The sequence below is a fragment of the Symphodus melops genome, assembly GCF_947650265.1.
Source record: "Symphodus melops genome assembly, chromosome: 19".
Taxonomy (NCBI): Eukaryota; Metazoa; Chordata; class Actinopteri; order Labriformes; family Labridae; genus Symphodus; species Symphodus melops.
The window spans coordinates 429,676-449,675 of record NC_136709.1 but is presented as its reverse complement, the minus strand read 5'-3'; the positions used below and the strand labels follow the sequence as shown (position 1 = coordinate 449,675).

Genomic DNA, 20,000 nt, shown 5'->3' with positions numbered 1-20,000 from the left:
TGCTCGCCGTGGGACCGCTCGCCGTGGGACCGCTCGCCGTGCAGCAATCTCAGCGTGTGGTTGTTGATCAGCATCGTCTTTGTGAAAGTTCTGACGTGCGGTCCGGACTTCAGAGGAGGAGCTGATCCTCCTGGGAGTCCGGTCCAGCCCATCAGAGACTCAAAGATCGATTAGTATGCCTGGCTGCTGCATCCCGCAGGTTCCTGCGCTGTGATTGGCTCTTTGGGCTTTGTTCTTGGAGGTGACCTTTTAGTGACTGAAATTAAATGTTCCACAACAGAGTGGGAACATGAGTCCTGCTTGTTCGGCCTGACCTCATGAGCAGAGACAAGAAGCCCCGCCCCCCCAGGACCCTCAGACAGGCTCTGTGTCCGACTCCGTTACAAGGGGCAGCTTAAACTTGAATCCAGCTGTCACGGTGGCGTGGAGTCGAAAAGGTCAATTTCCTCAACGTGTTGGATGTTCTTGGTCCTGAAACCTGGTCCTGAGACCTGGTCCTGAGACCTGGTCCTGAGACTTGGTCCTGAAACCTGGTCCTGAGACTTGGTCCTGAGACTTGGTCCTGAAACCTGGTCCTGAGACTTGGTCCTGAAACCTGGTCCTGAGACTTGGTCCTGAGACCTGGACCTGAGACTTGGTCCTGAAACCTGGTCCTGAGACTTGGTCCTGAGACCTGGTCCTGAGACTTGGTCCTGAGACTTGGTCCTGAAACCTGGTCCTGAGACTTGGTCCTGAGACTTGGTCCTGAAACCTGGTCCTGAGACTTGGTCCTGAGACCTGGTCCTGAGACTTGGTCCTGAAACCTGGTCCTGAGACCTGGTCCTGAGACTTGGTCCTGAGACCTGGTTCTGAGACTTGCTCCTGAAACCTGGTCCTGAGACTTGGTCCTGAGACCTGGTCCTGGACCAGAGTCTGGACCTGGATCAGCTGATCGTAGTGAAACATGTTGTTCTCGTCCAATCAGAAGAGTCGTCTGTTCAGAGGAAGCTCAGGAGACGCTTTTCTATCATTCAATCTGTTTTTATCGTTTGTCTCCACTCGCTCTCTGCGTGTCTCTGAGGAGTGGCGTCCTCGTGCTGGACGCCAGCGTGAGCGTGAATGGTCCTGGAGATGAAGAGCGTTCTTGGATGGCGCTCTGTTGGATGGCGCCCGGCGTCTCTCTGTGACGGGTTTCTAAACACTCGGCTTGATTTGGATCGCTGGTTTGTTGGTTTGTCAGGTATTAAATGTTTTTCATATCAGGAAGACGGAGACGGAGACGGAGACGGAGACGGACTCCATGAGTCCAGTGTTTGTAGTTCAGCTTGAATCATTTATTCATGGCTGTGTTACCAACATTTAAAAACACTTTATTTCATCTACCGCTATGGAGCGGAAATCTGAAGTCACAGTTAAAACAGCCAGAAATAAAAATAATGAAAGAAGTCAAACTTCATCATCCTCTTCCTCGTCCTCTTCCTCGTCCTCTTCCTCGTCCTCTTCCTCGTCCTCTTCCTCGTCCTCTTCCTCGTCCTCTTCCTCGTCCTCTCTGCACATTCAGCTTCTTCTTCCTTTCTCTTGTTTTTGTTTGGAGCAGAGAGCGGCCGTCCAATCAGGTGGCTCGTTAGCGACCATGTAACACCATTCACGCCACATTTGAACCCCGTGGTCTGTAAAGCCTTCAGCGCCGCGCTCTCCCCCGCCTCGCTCTCCCCCGCCTCGCTCCTCGTGGACACTAACGAGGAACTTATCTCCTCCTCCTCCTCATTCGCCAGAAGATTGGGCGCCATCTTTGCACAAACATCCCATTTAAATGTCATCTAATCTCATCTCATCTGTCCGTGAGGCGGGAGGCGGCGCCGACGCTGCCAGAGGAGATTACAGAGATTTAGCAGCGAGGTGGAGACATGGAGGAGGAGCGGCGAGGAGCCGTGGGATTGATCAGCTGATTTCTCTCGCGTGTCGTCGAATCATCGGAGACTGAAGGTCTGATTCAGCAGATGATTGGACAGAAACGCCGCGTTCACAAAAGGTTAAACGAGCGTCGCTGTGGAAACCAGCCTCACTGAACAAACAGCCAATCACAGTGAGGGTGGAAGCTGAGCGTCTGCGGAGAGTTGGCGGGAACTGCGCCGCAGTATTTGTGAGACGTCAGGAAAACACTTCCTGTGTGTGCCTTCAAAATAAAAGCCCTGTAAATACAGTCTGGCATGATTGATCAGCCAGCGGCTCCAAGCGTGTGTGTGGAGATGCTCTGGGGCCCGTTACCGTGACGACGATGTTTAGCGTTGCCGCTGTCTTCGAGTGGTCGCTCCTCGCTCCGTTCACGGCGGACGCTTTGTTAGAAAACGGTGAAACTGGCGTCAGGTGTTCAGAGCGAGCGCTCCTGGTCTCTATGAGGGTGACAGGTGAGGTCACATGACGACTGATCTGACCAACGGGAGCAGCGTGTGTTCGTCTGCTGATCAGCTGAGATCCATCACATATTTGTCTCACTGTGAAAAACATGACTGGAAGGTGTTGATGGTTCTACCTGTCAGCGAGGAGAACGTCAGCGAGGAGAACGTCAGCGAGGAGAACGTCAGCGAGGAGAACGTCAGCGAGGAGAACGTCAGCGAGGAGAACGTCCCTTTAAGTCAGGGGAGAACAGGTAGAGCCCCACCAGTATTAAAAACCACTGTGTGTCTGTGCGTGTGTGCGTGTGTGCGTGTGTGTGTGTGTGTGTGTGTGTGTGTGTGTGCGTGTGTGTGTGTGTGTGTGTGTGTGTCTGTGTGTGCGTGTGTGTGTGTGTGTGTGTGTGTGTGTGCGTGTGTGCGTGTGTGTGTGTGTGTGTGTGTGTGTGTGTGTGTGTGTCTGTGTGTGTGTGTGTGTGTGTGTGTGTGTGTGTGTGTGTGTGTGTGTGTGTGTGTGTGTTTCAGGGGGAAACAAAGATCTTGAAGCTGAAGAATCTCCGTCCTCAGGATTACGCCGACTACACCTGCATCTCTTCGGTCAGGAACGTCTGCGGCATCGGAGACAAGAGCGCACACTTCGGTCTGAGCAATAAGACAGGTACCACACACACACACACACACACACACACACACACACACACACACGTGTTGTATTCTCCTGATACAAAGGGGCGTCTTGCTGGCCTTGAAGCGCGGCGTCTCTGTGGCGTGCTTCCTGTGTGCGGGGGTTTTAATCCTACCTGAGCAGCTGAATGTAAATCATAAATAAATCATCTCCCTGCCCGCGCTCAGACTGCAGCGCTCTGACCTGTACAGTAGATCCTGCCGCCCGCCCCAGGGGCTGATGGGATTTACATGATGTCAGCTTAACGGAGGTCGACTCAGCTATTTTTATCTCCCTCATTATTATTTCTGCATTAACTGCTTTCCTGCAGCCGCGACTCACTCTGCAGCTCTTACAGGAAGCTTTTATTCTCTGCAGCAGGAAGCAGATCACTCTGGATTATTTACACATGACGGGATATTTAACAACCCTTAGAAATATCACGTTTATCCTTACTCTAATCCAGCTGCACATGAGCGAGCGACAACACAAACCTCCAGGAACTCAGTCAGTGTTCATCCGTACGCTGAAAGCTTTTATAGTGGACAACACTGAATCCCTGTTTTTTATGAAAGGGGACATATGAGGGAAATCCTCCGTCAGTGTTCGGAACATTTATCTGGGTATAAATAAACCCATCCAGACAACACAGGGAAAAGGATCCGCCATGTTTATTCTCGCTTGTTTCAAATGTGAGTAGAGTTAAAGAAATCAATCATGAGCCCTTCCAGAGAGGGGGCGTGGTCAGACACAGCTCATTTACATATTTAAAGCTACAGACACAGAAACAGCCTGTTCTGAGCAGGGCTGAAATAGAGGGGTTTATAGACATGATCAAATACAGGATCAGAGTGGATTTACAACAACACACTTCACACACATGATGAAGAGGAGCGAGGACTCTGATTTCACCTGAAGAAGAGGAGGAGGTCATGTGACCTTTAAGGCCTTCTTCACGTTGCACCTCCACATCAGATTTTTATCATCCACATTGTTTGCGGGTTGTTTTTTTTCCAGTCTGGACACAAAAAGTTTCATGAGATCTGATTCTTCCAAATCTGATTCAAACCTGAACTTCTGAAAAGCTTTTAAAAAGTGCAGGTGAAATGAATTAATGAATTAAATGAATTGATAAATTGTCAAGGTTTCGTTTGTGTGATGAAGACAGTCTGAAGGACTTTGTCTGCAGTCTTGACTCAAAGCTTCGGACGTCTTCATGTAACTTTGGTCTCATCATGATTTCTTGGAGGTGAATCTAAAGCTGAACCAGCCGAAGCCTTCGTAACGTAAACAACAACATAATTATGCTAAAAGTTACAGCCGTGGCTTTCTGTTGCAAACATCATAAATATAACATCACATTAAAAAGGATTAAATACTGATTTACCCCGGCTGAGTGTTGTTCATTTCTCCACCTGGATATGACATGCCGGGGAGGGGGAGGGGCTCCTGAGCTGGATGAGGGTTCTGTTACCTTGCTCAAGAGCACCTTAGCATCAGTCAGGAATGTAACAAAATCTATTTGAACAGAAATATGAAACGACACGCAGAAGGTGTAATACAGTTTATAATAATAATATATCTGAGTGACTCACTGGTGTTTACGTCTCTGGTGTGTCAGAGGTTCAGTTTGTCTCTCAGTAAAATATTTTTGTTGTTGGGACATAAATAGAAATCTCATGACGCCTCCATCTCTCAGAAACAGTTTTTAGGAATTCATTCATGAAAATAAAACACTAATTATTCATCAGTTTCCGCCCTGCTGCTGTTACCAAAGTAATATATTGTGTTTCATCTATTATGAATAATGTTCCTTCTTTGCGTCTGGAGTTGTGTTTCGTAGCGAAGTTTCACCCAACTCGAGCGGCGGGGGGAAAAAATGGAACAGTGTCTTTTCTTTTTTACACCCAAATCACTCCTGCAAAAACCCAGAGAGCCGATCGCAGCCAACGTTCAGACGAGTGTTCAACCGTGACTAAGTCTACATGCTGTGAACGGAGAGAACTTAAAGATGTGGAGTTCAACGCTACCAAACACTCATTATATCATGTAATTGATTGACCCTTTATCAGCTTTCTGATTGGTCTGCTGAGCTCCCTCTTATAGCAACTTCTGCTGGGCTCCTTGTGGCGAGACAAACCTTCGCCTGGTCCAAGTCTTTTCACAAGAGTGTTGTGACCTTAATTAAGTTCCTTCGTGTGATTTACAGGTGCGCAGAGTGTCGGACAAAGTGACTCCAGGTGTTTGGGAAAACGCTGTGATGTTTTGCAAAGTCACCTGAAAGTTAGACGATGAGAAATGAAAAACAGAATTTCTTCTTTATTTTCTCTTTAGCTCCACCTTCCATTAAGCTCCTTCTGGACGACCCCCTTGTGGTGAATCATGGCGAGACGATCACACTGGTGTGTGTAGCGTCAGGGGGAGACCCTCCCCCCGCTCTGCAGTGGGTGAGGCCGGGAGGGGAGGAGCTCCCGAAGAGGAGCATCGTCAAAGGTGGCACGCTCACCATCCCCGGCGTCACCATCGACGAGGGCGGGGCTTACAGCTGCATGGCGTCTAACAATGTGGGAAACCCCGCCAAGAAAACTGCCAACTTACTGGTCAGAGGTAAGAAAATAAATCCTGAACCCGGGTCTTCAGTCTGATGTTATGATTTACCTGGAGATGACCGTATGTCCCCACAAGGCAGGTGTGTTATCAGGTAGATGTCCCCACAAGGCAGGTGTGTTATCAGGTACATGTCCCCACAAGGCAGGTGTGTTATCAGGTACATGTCCCCACAAGGCAGGTGTGTTATCAGGTAGATGTCCCCACAAGGCAGGTGTGTGATCAGGTACATGTCCCCACAAGGCAGGTGTGTTATCAGGTACATGTCCCCACAAGGCAGGTGTGTTATCAGGTACATGTCCCCACAAGGCAGGTGTGTTATCAGGTAGATGTCCCCACAAGGCAGGTGTGTGATCAGGTACATGTCCCCACAAGGCAGGTGTGTGATCAGGTACATGTCCCCACAAGGCAGGTATGTTATTAGGTACATGTCTCCACAAGGCAGGTGTGTTATCAGGTAGATGTCCCCACAAGGCAGGTATGTGATCAGGTACATGTCCCCACAAGGCAGGTATGTTATTAGGTACATGTCTCCACAAGGCAGGTGTGTTATCAGGTACATGTCCCCACAAGGCAGGTGTGTGATCAGGTGTATGTCCCCACAAGGCAGGTGTGTGATCAGGTGTATGTCCACATAAGGCAGGTATGTGGTCAGGTACATGTCCCCACAAGGTAGGCGTGTGATCAGGTACATGTCCCCACAAGGCAGGCGTGTGATCAGGTACATGTCCCTACAAGGCAGGCGTGTGATCAGGTGTATGTCCCCACAAGGCAGGCGTGTGATCAGGTACATGTCCCTACAAGGCAGGCGTGTGATCAGGTGTATGTCCCCACAAGGCAGGCGTGTGATCAGGTACATGTCCCTACAAGGCAGGCGTGTGATCAGGTGTATGTCCCCACAAGGCAGGTGTGTGATCAGGTTTATGTCCCCACAAGGCAGGAAGACAAACACAAGAAGAGCTGGGAGACGACGTTGTAACTCTACAGGAGAACTTACCGAGTGTTTGACTGAGAAAACAACGCAGCTGTTAATTTAACATGTGATCCACTTTGAGGTGTGAAATAAGATGACGGGCCTCGTGAACACTCGAGCTCTCGGGTTCTTATCTTGTTGTTAACAGGTATCAGAACCTGTAAAGGTTTCTTTGTGTCCTTGATGCTCTAATGATGTGAAACTGAAAGGCAGCAGATGCTTGTTGCTCTGGATCTGATGTTTATTTCCAGAGTCTCTGGGGGGCGTTTGTTTCCTCTGGGAGTCGCTTGTTGCTCTGACTGTTGTCGACCTGTTGAAAGGTGTTTCTCTCTGCGCTCTGTATCTTTTGTGTTTCGTTGCGTTCAGGTGAGTGTGTGTCTTGCGTCCCTGCAGGTACACGGAGGCACGCTCACGTCTCTGCTTGTTGTTTTGAAGGAACAAGCTGCTGCAGATTCAACAACAACAAACAGCGTTTATCAGCGTGTGTGCAGACGTTCAGCGCTCACAGTATCTCAGTGTTTTTAAACCCACCCCTCCTCCTCCTCCTCCTCCTCCTCCTCCTCCTCCTCCTCTCTGCTGCATCCTGGTGAAGAGTCGTCAACATCGTCAGCACTTTTTAAAGAAGCGTCCTGCAGTGCAGAGAAAATCAGCAGGAAGAAACCAGAGCTGACAGACGTTTAGGCTCAACATGTGAACAGTGTCCAGCAGTGACACAGGCTAACAGTTTCCCTTTGCTTCCAGTCATTATGCTAAGCTAGGCTAACACACAGAGGTGTGAAAATGTTGGCCTGTCCCTTTAATGCGAGTTTGTCTCATCACTTCTTGTGTGTTTCCCCCTCTGTCCACTGTGCTTTATTCATACGCATGACTCACCTCTGGGTGTGTGTGTGTGTGTGTGTGTGTGTGTGTGTGTGTGTGTGTGTGTGAGCTGCTGACCCTGCAGCCTGTCAGCTCGACTCCCTCCTCCTTACTTATTTAACTCCCATCATGCACCTCTCTCTCTCTCTCCCTGTCATTCTGGTTGGTAGTCTCTCTACCGGGAAGCCAGTCCTCCCAGTCTGACACACAGCGCTGCTAATGGACCGTGTGTGTGTGTGTGTGTGTGTGTGTGTGTGTGTGTGTGTTAGAGAGGATGCAAGCTATTCTAATGGACAGAGGAGGTGTATGAGCCCTGCGGGGGCGGGGGCGGGGGGGGACAGGAGGAGGTGAGAAAATGGTCAGAGGAGGTGAGGATGAGGAGGCGATGAAGGGTGAGAAGGAAGAGAGGATGACGATGGAGGAGGAGAATAAGCTGCTCGGATGATGAATCCATGAGTGTGTGAAGGAAGAGGAGAGGGATGGAAGGAGGAGGAGCTTAAGCTGAGGAGGAGGAGCTTAAGCTGAGGAGGAGGAGTGACAGGAAGAGTGAATTAATATCAGGTCTTTTTACAGATGTGAATGATTTTTGTACTTGTAGGAGAGGAAGGACACGAACAGCTGGTTTATATACACGAGTCCATCAGCCAGCATCATGCTGCAGACTCGTACCTGAGACAGAGCATCAGCACGTGGTCACAGAGGGGGGTTACATGCAGGAGCGCCGACTTGGATTCAAACCCGGGCCACCCGCTTGGCGGATCCAGTCTCTGTACGAGACTAAAGAGTCGTTTCTATTAAAGCAGTTTAAAGAGACGAGAGGATGAAATCAGCACGATGCCTCTCCTCTTTCACTTCCCTGTAGTCTGCAGGTGTGTGTGTGTGTGTGTGTGTGTGTGTGTGTGTGTGTGTGTGTGTGTGTGTGTGGCGGTACACATGAAGCTCTGCAGAGTCGTGCATGCTGAGGTGTTCTGGGTAACGCAGGTCACACGAGCTTTTTCTGGAGCTTTCATCCTCGTACAAAGACCAGTTTTTGTTATAGTACTACAGTGTGCTGACAGTACTGGAGCCATGCCAGCGTGTGTGTGTGTGTGTGTGTGTGTGTGTGTGTGTGTGTGCAGGCGCCGCTTCCACCTCCAGTTATGCAACAGACCTTTTACTGACGCAGTGAAACACTCACACACTCGCTCACACACGGTTTTGTTTTGAGGCGTTCTTGCTTTAATCTTAATGAACAAGGACAATCAGCTGCTCGCCTCACGAACCCCGGCTATTTATAGACTCACACACACACACACACACACACACACACACACACACACACACACACACACACACACACACACACACACACACACACACACACACACACACACACACACACACACACACACGCACACACACAGATCTGGGGTTTGAACTTCCACCTCCTGTGTGTGAGCGGCATGTTGGGGCTCTCAAACCGAAGAATCGACACGTTCTCAGAGCTGCAGGTGAACATCGCCGCCTCGTCATGGACCCGACACAGAACCTCCAAAGTCTGAGACTCGCTGCTTCTGGACCCGACACAGAACCTCCAAAGTCTGAGACTCGCAGCTTCTGGACCCGACACAGAACCTCCAAAGTCTGAGACTCGCTGCTTCTGGACCCGACACAGAACCCCCTAAAGTCTGAGACCCGCTGCTTCTGGACCCGACACAGAACCCCCTAAAGTCTGAGACCCGCTGCTTCTGGACCCGACACAGAACCCCCTAAAGTCTGAGACCCGCTGCTTCTGGACCCGACACAGAACCTCCAAAGTCTGAGACCCGCTGCTTCTGGACCCGACACAGAACCCCCTAAAGTCTGAGACCCGCTGCTTCTGGACCCGACACAGAACCTCCAAAGTCTGAGACTCGCTGCTTCTGGACCCGACACAGAACCTCCAAAGTCTGAGACTCGCTGCTTCTGGACCCGACACAGAACCTCCAAAGTCTGAGACTCGCTGCTTCTGGACCCGACACAGAACCCCCTAAAGTCTGAGACCCGCTGCTTCTGGACCCGACACAGAACCCCCTAAAGTCTGAGACCCGCTGCTTCTGGACCCGACACAGAACCTCCAAAGTCTGAGACCCGCTGCTTCTGGACCCGACACAGAACCCCCTAAAGTCTGAGACCCGCTGCTTCTGGACCCGACACAGAACCTCCAAAGTCTGAGACCTGCTGCTTCTGGACCCGACACAGAACCTCCAAAGTCTGAGACCCGCTGCTTCTGGACCCGACACAGAACCCCCTAAAGTCTGAGACCCGCTGCTTCTGGACCCGACACAGAACCTCCAAAGTCTGAGACCTGCTGCTTCTGGACCCGACACAGAACCTCCAAAGTCTGAGACCCGCTGCACATGCTTTCAACACACGAGCTAGCTGCACTAGCATGGTTTAGCTGACTGACACGGGTCATCGTGCTATCAGACGCGTTGATGTGATTCCTTAAACCATACGGAGCGGCGCCGGGGCCTAGTGGTTGGTGCACGCTGCTCTGTAGGAGAATTCACAGTTGTGTCGACTGACGTGACGACAGACGAGTCGGTCAGAATCTGTCACTGTGCAGCGTTCTCAGCGTCTGATTGGCTGAGCGTGCAGGTGGTGAAGCGGCGGCGAGCCGGACAGCAGGAGGTTAAACGACAGCAGAGCGAGAGGAGCAGCTGGCCGGATTAAAGTGAACAAATGGCTTCTGCGGTAATGAAGCCTCGTTCTGACGGATTAGTTTCTCCACAGCAGAAGAAGAGTGGGAGAATAAACGCCGCGCTCGTGTCATGGCGGATCCGTCCTTCGTGTGCGTGCAGAGTGCAGTTTGGGAGTCATGTGGGTTCACGCTCGATGCACCTGGAGCTTCAGACTCTCTGAATCTTTCTTTAACACGTCAAGTTCTTCTGAGCAGATCTTTAAAACGTGTCGTTTGATCAGAGACACAGGAAGTGAAACCACTTTGATTTTACAGCAACGACTTCCCGCAGAGGTGTTTTTCAATCAGGCCTGTAACCATGACGACCAGCTACATCCAGTACCTTTAAATCAGCCCCAAAATGGCGTTAAAACGAAGAAACAGCTACATGACTCGAACTAACTACCCGTCCCACAATGCATTGCAAAGGATCCCTCTTCTTCAATGTAACTTTATTCGCTGTTATCGTGTTTACACTGCTAATACTCATGTTGTGCTATCTGCTAGCTAGTGATAGCTGCTAGCGAAACTATCCGTTGGCATGCAGCGCAGAGGGACGGGGGACGTTGCCATGGTAACAGCGAGCAACAGCACTCATCATGGTGACACTGTGGTCATGGGTAGTGTAGTTCTTTTCCCCGATGTCGTGTTGCCCTGAAAGTGAGGTTGTGTCTCCTTCAGGAGAAGAAACCGTCGTCTCGCGTTCGGGTAGCTCGTGGTCAGTCGACCTGTGAAGGTTATGACATCACAGCTAATACTCCAATCAACTCTGGAGGAAATGAGCTCTGCTGTTTGTGTTCAGCTTTTATTAAAAACAAAGAAATGTCATGAAGACTTCACGTCCTGAACTCTGAACACTAAACCATGTTTCCTTGTGTCCTTGTTTCCTTGTGTCCTTGTGTCCTTGTGTCCGTCCTGCAGGTCTTCGTAAAGGTCGCTTCTGGATCACGCCTGACCCGTACCACAATGACGACAACATCCAGATCGGCCGGGAGGTGAAGATCAGCTGCCAGGTGGAGGCCACGCCCCCTGAGGAGCTGCAGTTCAGCTGGCTGAAGAACGGGCGTCCGCTGAGGAGCTCCGAGCGGATGGTCATCACGCACACGGACACCGAGGTCTCACCTGGAACGACCAACCTCGACATCATCGACCTCAAGTTCACCGACTTCGGCACCTACACCTGCGTGGCCTCGCTGAGGAACGGAGGGAGCCCGGAGATCAGCATCGACGTCAACATCTCATCCACCACAGGTGAGCCAGGCCGGGGGCGGGGCTTCTGCACCGCGTCGCTCTGATGATATTCAGACGCACTGACAGCGAGGCGTCTGTGCGGCGGTTGTCATGGTAACGGCTCCACACACGTTGGACGAAGTGTGAAGCCGTCATGAGCTTTTATTTTGAAGTCCTAAAGAGGAGGAAGTGGTTTCTGATCTCTGCAAAGTCTTTTATAAATACTGCGGCGCAGTTACCGCCAACTCTAAGCAGACGACCATTTTGTCACAGCGTGGCGGTTAGCGCCCTGTTAGTGCGGCGAGTATTTAACCCTTTGTGTGTTTTGTGACTCTTGTTGAGTCTTTGCACGGACGTTAGCGTAGAGAAAGGGGGCGTGTCACGGTCGCTCACGGATCCTGTGCAGAACGCCGGTTCTTTAGCTTGACTTCCAGCGCAGGAACCGGGTCAGACTGATGACCACGTTATCTACACGAGGAGTGAGACGACTCGACCACGCAGAGACGCGTCACGAGACACAGCACTCGCCTGAAAGCAGCCGTGGAAAAGGAGCGGCGTCTCCCACAGACGCTGCCGGCTGCGTTTCCTCCTGATGTGCTCAGACGCTCAGACCAGATTTTAAAAGTCCATAAATCATCCGACGAGCAGAGCAGTGACTCGACCTTCAGCGTCGCCGAGTGAACAAAGACTCGATGAGAGGAGACTTTGATTTTAATCACCGAAGAATCAAAGTGTGTTAAATAGTAAGTCTTTATTTATATCGCACTTTACTTCATTAGTTACAAGGTGCAAGGTCGTCATAATGAAGGGTAGCTGACTACATGAAGGCTCGTCTGTACATGTGCTGTACATGTCCAGAGATTCAGCAGGTCTGAGGGTTTGTGGGAGCAGAGGGGGGGGGGGCTAACAGGACACAGACCGTCAGACGTCTGGAAGGTTAACCGCCTTCTTCCCCTCCGACTTTAAAGAGTGAAAATGCTGCCGATGCTTCGGGCGAACTGAGCGCCGCACGTCTTTCAGAGAGAAGAAGTTTGTCGTCTCAGTCTGAACTCAGATGTGGATCAAAGCGTCTGTTAGCGTCGGCTTCAAACGTCCGACACAAACTTCCCACCCTGCGGGAGATCTGTCTCCCAGCGAGGAGGCGTGTCCTCTGAGAGCCTCGAGGCGAGCGTGGAAACAAAAAGCATCACAGAGACGTCTTCTTCTTCTGGTGGAAACCCTGCAGCGACTCTCAAACACTCCTCGTCTTTCAGAGGAAAATCACTTTTCCTTTCGACCGACGTCACGCTGATGAGCGTCTGCTGGCGGCTGCTGACTTCCTGTTTGTTTGTGACCTTGGCAGTCGGGAGGAAACAGTCAGAGAGCCTGCGAGGGGGAAGGGGGGTGGGGGTGAAGTGATGGAGGAGAGGAAGTAAAGAGTTTTTTAATGGAAGCGTCGCTGCAGCCTGAACGCCCGCTGACGGATGTTTCGTGTTAAAGCAGAAGGTCGTGCTCGGGTCGCCGCTGCGTTCCCATGAGGAGAATAACTGTTAAAACAGTCAAGCAGACCCCCCCCTCCCACCCCCAGCAGCTCTCTCACCGTGTTTTTGAAATGAAGGACAAACTCCACATTCCTCCTGTTTCATCCCTGCTCAGAGCGTCACCTCTCTGTACTCGCTCAGCTATTAATAGAATCTTTGATATTCTGACCTTCAGATCAAACTTCATGTAAAGTTTCCTGCCGTGAGTCGCTTCACTCCACGACTCTCGCTTTAACTCTCATGTCGTGTGGCGCTGATAAACGTGTGTCGGTTTGATCCCAGGATGAGTCTGCAGAGGGCGTACAGAGACTCTTCTCTTGGCAGCCCTGCAGCGTTCTGCTTCCAGAGAGCTGGCCAACCAGTGACCACGTGAGCTACATGACCTCGTAAAAGCTGCGTTAGCTACGTGACCATGTGAAAGCTACGTGACCACGTGAAAGCTACGTAACCACATGAAAGCTGCGTTAGCCACGTGAAAGCTACGTGACCACATGAAAGCTGCGTTAGCTACGTGACCACGTGAAAGCTACGTGACCACATGAAAGCTGCGTTAGCCACGTGACCACGTGAAAGCTACGTGACCACATGAAAGCTGCGTTAGCCACGTGACCATGTGAAAGTTACGTGACCACGTGAAAGCTACGTGACCACATGAAAGCTGCGTTAGCTACGTGACCACGTGAAAGCTACGTGACCAAGCTACATTAGCTACGTGACCACATGAAAGCTGTGTTAGCTCATTGACCACGTGAAAGCTACGTTAGCTACGTGACCATGTGAAAGCTACGTGACCATGTGAAAGCTACGTGACCTTGTGAAAGCTACGTGACCTCGTGAAAGCTACGTTAGCAACGTGACCATGTGAAAGCTACATTAGCTACGTGACCACATGAAAGCTACGTGACCACATGAAAGCTGCGTTAGCTACGTGACCACGTGAAAGCTACGTGACCACGTGAAAGCTACGTGACCACATGAAAGCTGCGTTAGCTACGTGACCATGTGAAAGCTACGTGACCACGTGAAAGCTACGTGACCATGTGAAAGCTACGTGACCAAGCTACATTAGCTACGTGACCACATGAAAGCTGCGTTAGCTATGTGACCACGTGAAAGCTACGTTAGCTACGTGACCATGTGAAAGCTACGTGACCATGTGAAAGCTACGTGACCTTGTGAAAGCTACGTGACCTCGTGAAAGCTACGTCAGCAACGTGACCATGTGAAAGCTACATTAGCTACGTGACCACATGAAAGCTACGTGACCACATGAAAGCTGCCTTAGTTATGTGACCACATGAAAGCTGCCTTAGCTACGTGACCACATGAAAGCTACGTGACCACATGAAAGCTACATTAGCTACGTGACCACATGAAAGCTACGTGACCACATGAAAGCTACATTAGCTACGTGACCACATGAAAGCTACGTGACCACATGAAAGCTGCGTTAGCTACGTGACCACATGAAAGCTACGTGACCACGTGAAAGCTACGTGACCTCGTGAAAGCTACGTTAGCAACGTGACCATGTGAAAGCTACATTAGCTACGTGACCACATGAAAGCTACGTGACCACATGAAAGCTACGTGACCACATGAAAGCTGCGTTAGCTACGTGACCACATGAAAGCTACGTGACCACGTGAAAGCTACGTGACCTCGTGAAAGCTACGTTAGCAACGTGACCACATGAAAGCTACGTGACCACATGAAAGCTACGTGACCACATGAAAGCTACGTGAGCGTGTGGCATTGTTTCATTTTCTTCTTCTTCTTCTGCAGTTCCTCCAGAGCTGAGCGTCCCCAGGGGGCGCTCTCACCTCATCGCTCAGGAGGGCGACACCGTGGACCTGCAGTGTCTGGTCTCAGGGAAACCCAAACCCATCATTCTGTGGTCGCGGGTGGAAGAGAGCGGGGCGGCAGCAGCGGCGGCGGCGGCGCCGGCTCTGATGCCGGACGGCTCGCCACAGATCGAGAGCTACGATGGCGTCCTGAGGGTTACCAACGTGTCCCGAGACATGAGCGGCACGTACCGCTGCCAGACGAGTCAGTACAACGGGTTCAACGTGAAGCCACGAGAGGCGCTCATCCAGCTGGTGGTGCAGTGTGGGTATCTCACACACACACACACACACACACACACACACAGTGGCTCTGATTGTTTTGAAGTTCTGGAAATAAAGATTTAAAACTACGGTGGCCCACGAAGGCAAACAACCTAAAGACACTGAAACGCATGAAGAGCTGCAGACCTGCAGGGGGCGCTGTGTGGGTACACACACACACACACTCTCTGTGCTGCTGTCAGGTTGTTTATCACAGCTGATCAATCCTCCTATATCTATCAGATCAGACCTGATCACACCCAGCTCATCAAACCTCAAAGCTTTATTTAACATCACGCTCACAAAAACACACACTCCCATTTTTACCTGTCAAATACCCAGAATGCATTGTGAGGTGAAAGAGGAAGTGCTGAAACATCCAATCATATTTTACGACATCCATCAGAACCGAGAGACGCAGACGGTGTGTGTGTGTGTGTGTGTGTGTGTGTGTGTGTGTGTGTGTGTGTGTGTGTGTGTCTACGGGGGTCAACAGGGGTCAACTCTGAGACCTTCCACTCAAGCTTGATCTGACCTGCAGGGGACCCCTTCGCACGGAATACCGTCAAAGAGAGTGACAGGAGACACACACACACACACACACACACACACACACACACACACACACACACACACACACACACACACACACACTCTCCTGGCTTCCTGCTGCACTAAAAGGCTGTCAGAGTGAATCTCCTCTGCAGCTCGACTCGCTCTGATTCTGCGGAGAATCGAAGCAGAAACTGAGAGGATCATCTGAGCAGTCTGAACACACACACACACACACACACACACACACACACACACACTGACAAACATCTTCATAGATAGAACTCAGAACGACAAAGTTTACCTCGACATACAAAGGTAAAAGTTAGAGCGTGACTTTTATTGAGAGTTAAGAGAGATGAGTTCAGAGTCCTGAGTTTGATCAGATTATTATAGAGGTGGATCAACAGAGTCCTGCAGAGTCCTGCAGAGGACTCTGCAGGACTCTGCAGGACTGACCCTGAGCTGACCCTCTGTCAGGGTTTCAGTTTTTGCCGCCTTGTGATATTGGATCAGTGCTGCGAGCTGCAGTTTTTGGGACATTTCAGATGAAGAAGCAGCCGGACAGGATTCTGTTCAGGTCACCTTGGAGCCTGAAATGAATCTGAACCAGAACCAGAACCAGACATCAGGACAACAAACAACAGGTCTTATTTACCATGAAGGACCAGTGAACCAGCTGCACCGCCCCCCCCTCTGACTCCACCCCTTATCAGCCCCCCCAGGTCTCTGCTCCTCCTGGACTCCAGGTCTCTGCTCCTCCTGGACTCTAGGTCTCTGCTCCTACTGGACTCCAGGACTCCCTGCTCCTCCTGGACTCCAGGTCTCTGCTCCTCCTGGACTCCAGGTCTCTGCTCCTCCTGGACTCCAGGTCTCTGCTCCTCCTTGACTCCAGGTCTCTGCTCCTCCTGGACTCCAGGTCTCTGCTCCTCCTGGAATCCAGGTCTCTGCTTCTCCTGGACTCCAGGTCTCTGCTTCTCCTGGACTCCAGGTCTCTGCTCCTACTGGACTCCAGGTCTCTGCTCCTCCTGGACTCCAGGTCTCTGCTTCTCCTGGACTCCAGGTCTCTGCTCCTACTGGACTCCAGGTCTCTGCTCCTCCTGGACTCCAGGTCTCTGCTTCTCCTGGACTCCAGGTCTCTGCTCCTACTGGACTCCAGGTCTCTGCTCCTCCTGGACTCCAGGTCTCTGCTCCTCCTGGACTCTAGGTCTCTGTTCCTCCTGGACTCTAGGTCTCTGCTCCTACTGGACTCCAGGTCTCTGCTCCTCCTGGACTCCAGGTCTCTGCTCCTCCTGGACTCCAGGTCTCTGCTCCTCCTGGAATCCAGGTCTCTGCTCCTCCTGGAATCCAGGTCTCTGCTCCTACTGGACTCCAGGTCTCTGCTCCTCCTGGACTCCAGGTCTCCCTGCTCCTCCTGGAGTCCAGGTCTCTGCTCCTCCTGGACTCTAGGTCTCTGCTCCTCCTGGACTCAAGGTCTCTGCTCCTACTGGACTCCAGGTCTCTGCTCCTCCTGGACTCCAGGTCTCTGCTCCTCCTGGAATCCAGGTCTCTGCTCCTACTGGACTCCAGGTCTCTGCTCCTCCTGGACTCCAGGTCTCCCTGCTCCTCCTGGAGTCCAGGTCTCTGCTCCTCCTGGACTCTAGGTCTCTGCTCCTCCTGGACTCCAGGTCTCTGCTCCTACTGGACTCCAGGTCTCTGCTCTTCCTGGACTCCAGGTCTCTGCTCCTCCTGGACTCCAGGTCTCTGCTCCTACTGGACTCCAGGTCTCTGCTCCTCCTGGACTCCAGGTCTCTGCTCCTCCTGGACTCCAGGTCTCTGCTCCTACTGGACTCCAGGTCTCTGCTCCTCCTGGACTCTAGGTCTCTGCTCCTACTGGACTCCAGGTCTCTGCTCCTACTGGACTCCAGGTCTCTGCTCTTCCTGGACTCCAGGTCTCTGCTCCTCCTGGACTCCAGGTCTCTGCTCCTACTGGACTCCAGGTCTCTGCTCTTCCTGGACTCCAGGTCTCTGCTCCTCCTGGACTCCAGGTCTCTGCTCCTACTGGACTCCAGGTCTCTGCTCCTCCTGGACTCCAGGTCTCTGCTCCTACTGGACTCCAGGTCTCTGCTCCTCCTGGACTCCAGGTCTCTGCTCCTCCTGGACTCCAGGTCTCCCTGCTCCTCCTGGACTCCAGGTCTCCCTGCTCCTCCTGGAGTCCAGGTCTCTGCTCCTCCTGGACTCTAGGTCTCTGCTCCTCCTGGACTCCAGGTCTCTGCTCCTACTGGACTCCAGGTCTCTGCTCTTCCTGGACTCCAGGTCTCTGCTCCTCCTGGACTCCAGGTCTCTGCTCCTACTGGACTCCAGGTCTCTGCTCCTCCTGGACTCCAGGTCTCTGCTCCTACTGGACTCCAGGTCTCTGCTCCTCCTGGACTCCAGGTCTCTGCTCCTCCTGGACTCCAGGTCTCCCTGCTCCTCCTGGACTCCAGGTCTCTGCTCTTCCTGGACTCCAGGTCTCTGCTCCTCCTGGACTTCAGGTCTCCCTGCTCCTCCTGGACTCCAGGTCTCTGCTCCTCCTGGACTCCAGGTCTCTGTGACGTGGACTGTGGTCTGGTCACATGATGAGTCAGCAGAGTAAAGGGGGGCGGACTGGAGCTGAGACGAGCGGTGACAGGACGCCTCCGTGCTGCTGATGTCCTCGCTGTGACTCAGACGGTCCGACGGCCGCCGGCTGTTCTGACCTCTCGCTCGCTGGAACACCTCCAGGGGTATCAGCGTTTGGCCCGGACCGCTCCTCTTCTCAGGCGGCCTGTCGGGGCGGCGTCTTCGTCACTGCCCGCAGAGAACGCTCCTCGCCGTTTACTCACAGAGACAAACACAGCCGGCTGCTTCCTTCCACGCTTCTCTGTGAGCAGACGATCAACCAATCAGAAAGCTTTAAAAGGAAGCAGGCGGGGGAACGGGTCAGGTTCTGAATGTTTGGATGCTGGCGTTTTAAATTCTCTTGTGTAAACTTGTTTCACATCACTGAGCAGATTAAGCAGCAGCAGATTACAGGTGGATTACTCAGGAAGAAGTGAAGCACACACATTTCTCTTTCAGCTGTATTTAGGCAAAGAAATGAAAGTAATCCCGGCAGCGAGCTGAGCAGAGAGAGACGAGGGCGCCGCCGTCAGGACGAAGAGCGGGTTCTGACCGGGCTCATCAGAACCACATAAAAGCTGCACAGCAGCAGTCTCAGCTCTTTTTTTGACTTTGACAGTAATCCCTCACAGCCTGCTGGTTTCTCTGGATTACAGGGATGACAGTGACGATCAGAGGCGGCGTCCCCAACACGCACAGGAACATCACGGGAGGCAGCAGAAACCCAATCAGAGAGGCTCGTTACTGACCTTTCAATCAAACAGGAAGTGACGGCGTGGAAGCTTTACAGGGACAGGAAGTCAGAGTCCTGAACGCTCTTCTCTTCAGGGATTAAAGGGAATGTGTGGATTACACTTCCTGTTTGGATCTGTCGTTCAGGGATTAGGAAGGAATCCGCTTGTTTCTCAGCGAAGGTGACCAGGATCGATGAACCCTTAGTATGAAGCAGGCGATGGGGCCCCTGCAGGTATGTGGTCCCCTCGGGGCCACAGCAGGTGTGTGGTCCCCTCAGGGTCCCTGCAGGTGTGTGGTCCCCTCGGGGTCCCTGCAGGTGTGTGGTCCCCTCGGGCCCCTACAGGTGTGTGGTCCCCTCGGGTCCCTGCAGGTATGTGGTCCCCTCGGGGCCACAGCAGGTGTGTGGTCCCCTCGGGGTCCCTGCAGGTGTGTGGTCCCCTCGGGGCCACAGCAGGTGTGTGGTCCCCTCAGGGCCCCTGCAGGTGTGTGGTCCCCTCGGGTCCCTGCAGGTGTGTGGTCCCCTCGGGGTCCCTGCAGGTGTGTGGTCCCCTCGGGGCCACAGCAGGTGTGTGGTCCCCTCAGGGCCCCTGCAGGTTTGTGGTCCCCTCGGGGCCACAGCAGGTGTGTGGTCCCCTCAGGGCCCCTGCAGGTTTGTGGTCCCCTCGGGGCCACAGCAGGTGTGTGGTCCCCTCAGGGCCCCTGCAGGTTTGTGGTCCCCTCGGGGTCCCTGCAGGTGTGTGGTCCCCTCGGGGCCCCTGCAGGTGTTTTACCAGTGGGGCCTTGTTGATGCTGGTCAGACTGCGGTGAGGATGAAATCTGCAGCTCATTAACGAGCAGCAGCCTCAGCAGTGCATTGTGGGAATTAAACAGCTCTGTCAGAAGACCTCTCCCAACCAATCAGAGCGCTCGATTGAAGGTCATCGTCCAGCGAAGGCGTCCAGCTGACCTTTAGGAGTGTGTGTGTGTGTGGAGGGTTGTGTGTGTGTGTGTGTGTGTGTGGAGGGTTGTGTGTGTGTGTGTGTGTGTGTGTGTGTGGAGGGTTGTGTGTGTGTGTGTGTGTG

The 20,000-nt window shown here is 52.4% G+C and overlaps 1 protein-coding gene across 1 annotated transcript in view; it reads left to right on the top strand.

The window, feature by feature from the left end:
• The window catches only part of mdga2a (MAM domain containing glycosylphosphatidylinositol anchor 2a), a gene marked incomplete at its 5' end in the record, with an annotated part of 35,503 nt that overhangs the window by 1,956 nt on the left and 13,547 nt on the right, over positions 1 to 20,000 (top strand). Inside the window, 4 exons of the mRNA XM_079369246.1 lie at positions 2,898 to 3,030; positions 5,371 to 5,643; positions 11,097 to 11,426; positions 14,711 to 15,034. Of these exons, the coding sequence (XP_079225372.1) occupies positions 2,898 to 3,030; positions 5,371 to 5,643; positions 11,097 to 11,426; positions 14,711 to 15,034 (1,060 nt within the window). The remainder of the gene's footprint in view (positions 1 to 2,897; positions 3,031 to 5,370; positions 5,644 to 11,096; positions 11,427 to 14,710; positions 15,035 to 20,000) is intronic.